General features: G+C 39.7%; 1 protein-coding gene across 1 annotated transcript in view; it reads left to right on the top strand.

Moving 5' to 3' along the window:
- Nucleotides 1-2,276, top strand: part of HNF4G (hepatocyte nuclear factor 4 gamma) — a gene marked incomplete at its 5' end in the record, with an annotated part of 14,891 nt that extends 12,615 nt beyond the window's left edge. The window contains 2 exons of the mRNA XM_015411247.1: nucleotides 1,107-1,226; nucleotides 2,158-2,276. Coding sequence (XP_015266733.1) covers nucleotides 1,107-1,226; nucleotides 2,158-2,276 — 239 coding nt within the window. The remainder of the gene's footprint in view (nucleotides 1-1,106; nucleotides 1,227-2,157) is intronic.
- Nucleotides 2,277-6,950: the final 4,674 nt, after the last annotated feature.

The raw sequence follows: 6,950 nt of genomic DNA on the forward strand, positions 1-6,950 counted from the left end.
CAAAAGATCTGCATCATTTGAAAGCTGGGCAGCATTGCTCAGCATTAAAATATTTTGCAGCATGTCCCACACTGTTGTTTTCAAAAGGTGTTATATGTTTCATCATTATTAATCATCAGGGATTCATCAGGGATTCATATAATGCAGTGAAAAAGCAGAGGGACCACTGTGTTCATGATTAACCAATAGTATCCATCTCAGCAAACCAGTACATCCAGACTACCTGAATTTAAGCCCATTTCATATTACAGAATCTTACTTTCCCAGTTTGTTGACCAGACTGTGTTGTTCTGTTTTCTTAATTAACTTGGGCTAATTTTTCATAGATGAGAATCTGTACCTTTCTTACAAACAGAAAATGGAATATTTGCAAATGTGTCATAAAATCCAAAAGCAATTGAACATAAACAATGAAAATAAATACTGCATTTGTCTAAGTAATATCCAAAGAACAGTTTCTTTAATTGCCATTCAAAATATCTGTTAGAATTTTTTACTTTAAAACATTATTTTACAACATATTTTTTCATGAAATTATAAGAAATGAAACAGATCAAACAATATAGAAAAAAAATCTGTGACACATATATTAAACTGAAACAATGATTGAATGAAATCCTATGGATCCGTAGTTAGATGCCAGTTGTACCTGCTGAGAACCAATTTCCAAGAACAACGTGAAAGAATGCAATTTAGCATAAATAGTTCTAATCCTTGTGCTAACTTTAGGAAATGTGTGATGAAAATGCCCCATGGCCTGTTCAACCCAGCATTTAAAAAGGGGTTGAATCCAGTCTAAATTGGAAAGATCCACCAATTCCCTCTTTTCACTCCAGAGCCTCCTGAGGGTCCCCTATCTGTCAGGAGCAACATTTTGAGGAGATCAGTGGGATGCAGTGGGAGGGGGTAGGCAGGAACCTTCTATTTCACTGTTGGAAAATTTAGTCTTGATCCAACCCACTGAATAACAGTCCTTCCATTTATATCCTTGTTAGACCAGCAAGCAGCACAGTTAAGTCACTGAGAAGAGGTTCCACGACTATAGCTGGACAAAGGCCTTTCTTGCAGTAGCAAACTAATGTATTTGAACTGATGTATACTTACAGGCACATCCAATGATGCCACAAATCTTCATCCAGTTCATCCTCATCTAGCCCAAGATCCACTCACTGGGCAAACCCTGCTTATAAGTTCAGTGTCTGCTCCCATACATAGAGAACAGATCTGTAAGTGGCTACACATTCATTATTTTGATTATAACATTTGTGTGCAATGTTAAGTTATCCGATAGGCAGAACAAGCATGTCTACTCACTGTATTCAAAGGGACTTACTCCCAAGTAAGCATGTCTAGGATTGTGGTCTCGAAGACCAAGTTGATTTTGAACTTATCAAAGTAATTCTGTGATTCTCTACATGCACAGAATTTAGTATTCAGCCCCCCCCCAAAATTTGAAGGATTAGAGTTGTTGCTGGGAAAATCAAAGGAAGCTTGGCTCTCTTCAAATGGGCTGTGGTTGGAGAAGATTTTTTTTTTTGCTTGTTTCATGCTGTCCCTGCAGTGCAGTTGGTAAGCAGGTAGTCTCTGACCAGTTAGGCCCACAGTATGAATGGGTTACTAGAGCAGATGTAAGGTTGTTGGTAAGCTTCATGAGATATGTAAGAATGAAGAGCCATTCCTAAAGAGCCCATCAGTCACTGAAGTAGCAGGGGTGGATTCTGGAGGGAGAAGCCTATGGGGCTGAGAAGCATGTCTGATAGATGTACATGGATTAGAGAGTCAGGATTGGATTTGACTTCCTGCTGTGTATAAGGGCAGTACAACAGATGTATCTGTTGTGACAAAATGTTTGAGAATCCTTAAAATTTCTGGTCTACAAATGAGCAGCAGAGGCGGTAATATCTTTTTTCCCATTGGCTCTCTGAGTTTGAAAAAAAGGACAGCTACAACATATTCTTGGAGCAAATCTGGTACATTCTGTTAAAGCGTAACAAAACAGTTAATTGTAAATAGAATTCAGGGATCAGAGCTATAATTGTTCAAACCAGAGGGATATAAATGACAAGTTCATCTGTAGGTGTGATGTGAACACAGGATCTGTCATGCCCACTGTTCATACTATAATCAAATTGATAATTTCTTCATTTTTTCTCCCAGCAACACCTGAAACTCCACTACCTTCCCCTCCACAAAGCTCTGGCCAGGAATACAAGATGCCTACAAACCAAGTTACAGTTATTTCTCAGCAATCTCTTCCAAAACAAAAGCCATTGTGATGTTGATCAATACTTCTTTTTCTGGCACAAGCACTGTATTAAAACATCATGACAATGGATGCTGAAAACTCAGGATAGATAATTTAGACCTGCTATTAAAGAGACAAATACTATTCCATTTGGAGATGGGTTTTTCATCATCTTTGCTAGCTCCCCCCCACAAAAGCTTGAATTCAGATGTAATTCGTGGATGCTAGAAGGTGACTGGGGAAAAAAGAAATCTGTTCATTGTTTGCAATGCCTTTGAATCATAATTGAAGAGGTTTAATTTATTGTCCTTTTATACATATGTCATCTTCCAAGGTTTTGAAGTATGTATTTCTAGCAGGATGTAAAGCCTGATCTTAATAAAATTGCAGACTGAAATTTAGAAATAATGAAACAGCAGAAGCCAGCAGTTTTAACAGTTAATCAAAGCAAGTGTCTCATTTTCTTGAATATACAGTAGAGATTGGAAGCCAAAATACTTCCTGCCAGCATCTGGTGTGACACATGTACTCATCTAATACATTAAGTCTGAACACATGTATGTGGGCCAAGCTGCACTAATTTCAATGGCTTCAATAATGCCACTGTATTTACTTCTTAAAGGGCCCCATCTAGAGAGTCAGTAACCTGAAAAAATAAGGAATATATATAAATTTCAGAATAGGACACATGAATGCTTCAGGATTAATGCCTCTTATATGAATACGTTATGCTAGACTTTAGAGACATGGAGTGAGATATTGATAAAAAAAAGCAGGGGATCCACAGGGACTTGCACGGGACATCACATTTTTATGTTTATTTCACAAGTGGCAAAATTTAAGGTATACATTACAGCAGGGGTGTCGAACTCATTTGTTATGAGGGCCGGATCTGGCATAAATGAGACCTTGTTGGGCCAGGCCATGTGTGTCATAAAATGTAACGCCAGGTAGCAGAGATATAAACTTTATAAAGGACACAACCACATAGGGTTGTTTTACTTAAATTAAAAACATGCACTCTTGCAATATTTTGTTTATTTAACAGTCTCTTATAACTGACACCTCTTGCTCTGAATTATTGCATCAAAATGTCTGTGCTGTTGCAATCTTGAGTATGCTGTTCAGGTGTGTATCTGTAAGCTGTGAAACCTAGGATGACACATCAGCAGCAGAACTGGAAGAAGAAGCAGAAGACAGCCAGTTCCTCTGCGGACCTGATAGAAGCCCTCCAGGGGCCTGATTCGGCCCCGGGCTACATGTTTAACACCCCTGCATTACAGTGCAATCCTATGCAGAGTTACTCCAGTCTACGCCCACTGATTACTCTATCAATTCCCAGAAAACTATCATAGCATCACCCCTCTTCCTGCTTTCTTCTCTCCTTCCCCCTCACCAGCCAACCTCCAGTTTTTAAGTATCCACAGATTCAGGCACGTTGAGAATTAGATATATTGACGATGAATTCAAGAAGGGAAGTGTTGTGACACTTGTAGCTCTATCCTATGCATGTTTACTGGAGAAACTTAACCCCAACTAAATATTCATAATATTACACTTTACTGTCATATAATATTGATCATTTTATTGTCATATAATGTTGATCACTGAAAATTTGATCATATTGTCAAGTTTGACAGTATAGCTTAATTTATTGCGACTCCTTAGTTATACTGTAAGGAAGGGTTTTAAAAAATATATTTTCTCTGAAACGTAATAGATCCTTTTGTTTCTGCACTATGCTGCAGGGGTTTTCATATCCTTTTCAAGCCCAGATAATAAATCCTCCTTTGTTTACTTCCATGTTAATAGTTTCTGTTTTCAGCTTTCATGTTTCTCTCCCCAAGTGGTAGAATTTAAGGTCTTACAGTGCGGTCTTACAGTGCAATCCTATTCAGTTTAACTCCTGTCTAAGTCCACTACTTACTTTTCAGGGGATTGCCCTGTTTGTGAGCAATAGTTTGGAACACCATCTTCAGTGTTCAGTCTAGTTGTAATTATTGTTTTAATAAAATGAAGGCATGTATATTTAAAATTTTCATATCAAACAATGTTTTATGTGTTAAGTTATATGTTATATGTTATATGTTATATGTTTATGTTCTCAAAGTAAATTCCGACTTGATAAGAAAGTAAGTACTGCATACCTTTGAATTACTCCCCAAAGTTGCTTTTTTCCTGAACCCCAACTTCCAGAAATTTCCAGAAATTTCACATTTCTAATCTCTTTTGATGCCACATTATGGTTTTCTCCTCTGTAGTCTGAGCAAATCTGATGCTAGCACAGCAGCTCAGCAAGGAGGTAAAAGGGCTGACGTTTTGATGCTTAAGACTCTATGTGGTTCTGACATACCATAAGATGATTTCAGAGACTGCCAACAGGGCAATGCTAAGCAGAGTTACACCCTTCTAACTCCATTGAAGCCAATGCATTTAGAAGGGTATAACTCTGCTTAGGATGCACTGCAAAATCCCATACCTGCTTACTCAGAAGTAATTTTGCTAAGTTCAATGCAACGTGCATGCACACAGGATTGAAGCCTCAGAAGTGAAATGCCTTTTTTTCCAAATTCCAAATACTGTTATCTATTTTATATCATTGTTAAATAATAAGTATATTGTAATTTATTGAAAATCAGATATATTTTAAAAGTGCAAAATTATTTTTGTAAGCCTAATAGCACAAAATCAAAGTAACTGGCTTTGTGAAAATGGTTGATTATGCTGAGCTGTTTGACCTCTGATGTCATGTATGGATGTAGGCTGCGTTGCCATGAAATGGTTGCTGCAAATGTTTTCAGATTGACTGCTTTTCATCAATGCTCAATAAACAGATATTGAAAACATATGAATGTTAAATGGGCCTTGAAGTAACTTCTTTTTTGTTCTTTGCATAATGTAAACAGTGATGTTGTTTTTTAAATTGGCTGTCATAGACCTAAGCAGGAGAAAGTTAAACTATATTGAAATCAGATGAGAACCACATCACAATTCTTCCTACATCAGTGAGAGCTTTAATTAGGCTAAATTCCTCCTACCCTTTACCCTAAAATTGTTCACTGTGCTCCCTAGAATTTCTATGAAGTGCAAGTGATTTGAAGGCCACAGCTATTGTATTACAAGAAAACAGAGTTCTTTTTTCGAAGTCTCAGATCAGGAAAGAATGTTTTTATTTGGTTCCTTCTTTATTCAGGAACAAAAGGTGACCTCTTTTAAAACCAGATGCTGTGTTTTAAATCTATATGGGTTTTAAAGTTATACAAGGGGTGGACCCACGATACTCGCGGGGGGGAGGCAGAGAAGGAAGCAGCAGGAAGAGGTAAGTCGAAGCAAGGGCCGAGTGGCTTGCCGCTCGCTGCTCTCTTCCCCCCCCCCTCCGCGGTGGCGGTGGGAGGCCGGCTGAAGAGCGTTCCCTGCGCATGCGCGGGGGACGCTCTGTCAGTTTCAGGGGGATTTAAACATCCCTCCGATATTTTTACAGGGTTTCTGATTTTTGTGTACACCTGGGGACCGCCCCACGTGTGCACAAAACTCTCCTTCCCCTCCAGTTGCCCCCGATGTGCGGAAATAAGTATCCGCACACCAGGGGGCAACTTGGCTATTAGATATATAGATGGGTTGGATCCTGCTAATTTAACTGCTGGCACCAGAGGAAGAAGAGGCAATCTTGCCCATTCTCATCCTCTCCATAGTGCCCATCTCCTTTAGTGCGAGTCCATAATCCTGGGCCTCTTTGGTGGGTCAAAAGAGAACCCTGGCCCTTCTTCTGCCAACTGAAAAGCTGTCAGGGCCTAACTTTGTGTTTTATAAGAGAAAATTGAGTTGCCATTTGGTGATGCATTATTAAGAACACCCCCTCCCAGCATGTTATGTTGCGCCAAGGCATTAGTTTCAGGGAATTTCCAGTTTATGATGACATGATCCCCTACTCTGCAAAGTTCAGTAAACAGTTCCAATTTTCATCTTCCAGTGGATAAGGAAATGGACAAAATTATGTTGCAGACAAGGGGGGCTTTATTTCACATTCAGTTGACCAGTACCTGGATAAAGAACCAGGTTTCTGGAGGGTTACTCTTTCATAGAAGGGCTGTTTCCAATGCATGCACACTTCATGTTGGGGTTTATAATAAACCAGGGGTGGCCAAACTTGCTTAATGTAAGAGCCACATAGAATAAACATCAGATGTTTGAGAGCTGCAAGACATGGGATTTCACATGACCCCTTTAAAACCATAATTGTACCATCTTGTAATAAGCCAGTACAGGGACGGCCATTTCACACAGCCTTTCCCGTACCAGTAAGGAGCCATGTCTGAAGCAGTTTGTCATTTTAGACTATGTCGTTTTGTTTTCCCGCCCTTTTTTGCCCACACAGGCGAGCACCATCTTTTTTTAAACATTCTTTTAAGAGCGCTGTGGCCAGTTTGGTGTAGTGGTTAAGTGAGTGGACTCTAATCTGGGAGAACCGGGTTTGATTCCCCACTCCTCCACTTGCACCTGGCTGGATGACCGTGGGCAAGCCATAACTCTGGCACAGCTGTTCTTGAAAAAGACCAGTTTCTGTCAAGAGTTCTCTCAGCCCCACCTACCTCACAGGGTGTCTGTTGTGGGGAGGGGAAGGGAAAGGAGTTTGTAAGCCGCTCTGAGACACCTTTGGGTAGTGAAGGGCGGGGTATAAATCCAATCTCCTCCTCCTCCTCCTCCT

This window comes from Gekko japonicus, unplaced genomic scaffold, assembly GCF_001447785.1.
Source record: "Gekko japonicus isolate JY-2015 unplaced genomic scaffold, Gekko_japonicus_V1.1 scaffold1670, whole genome shotgun sequence".
NCBI classification, from domain to species: domain Eukaryota; kingdom Metazoa; phylum Chordata; class Lepidosauria; order Squamata; family Gekkonidae; genus Gekko; species Gekko japonicus.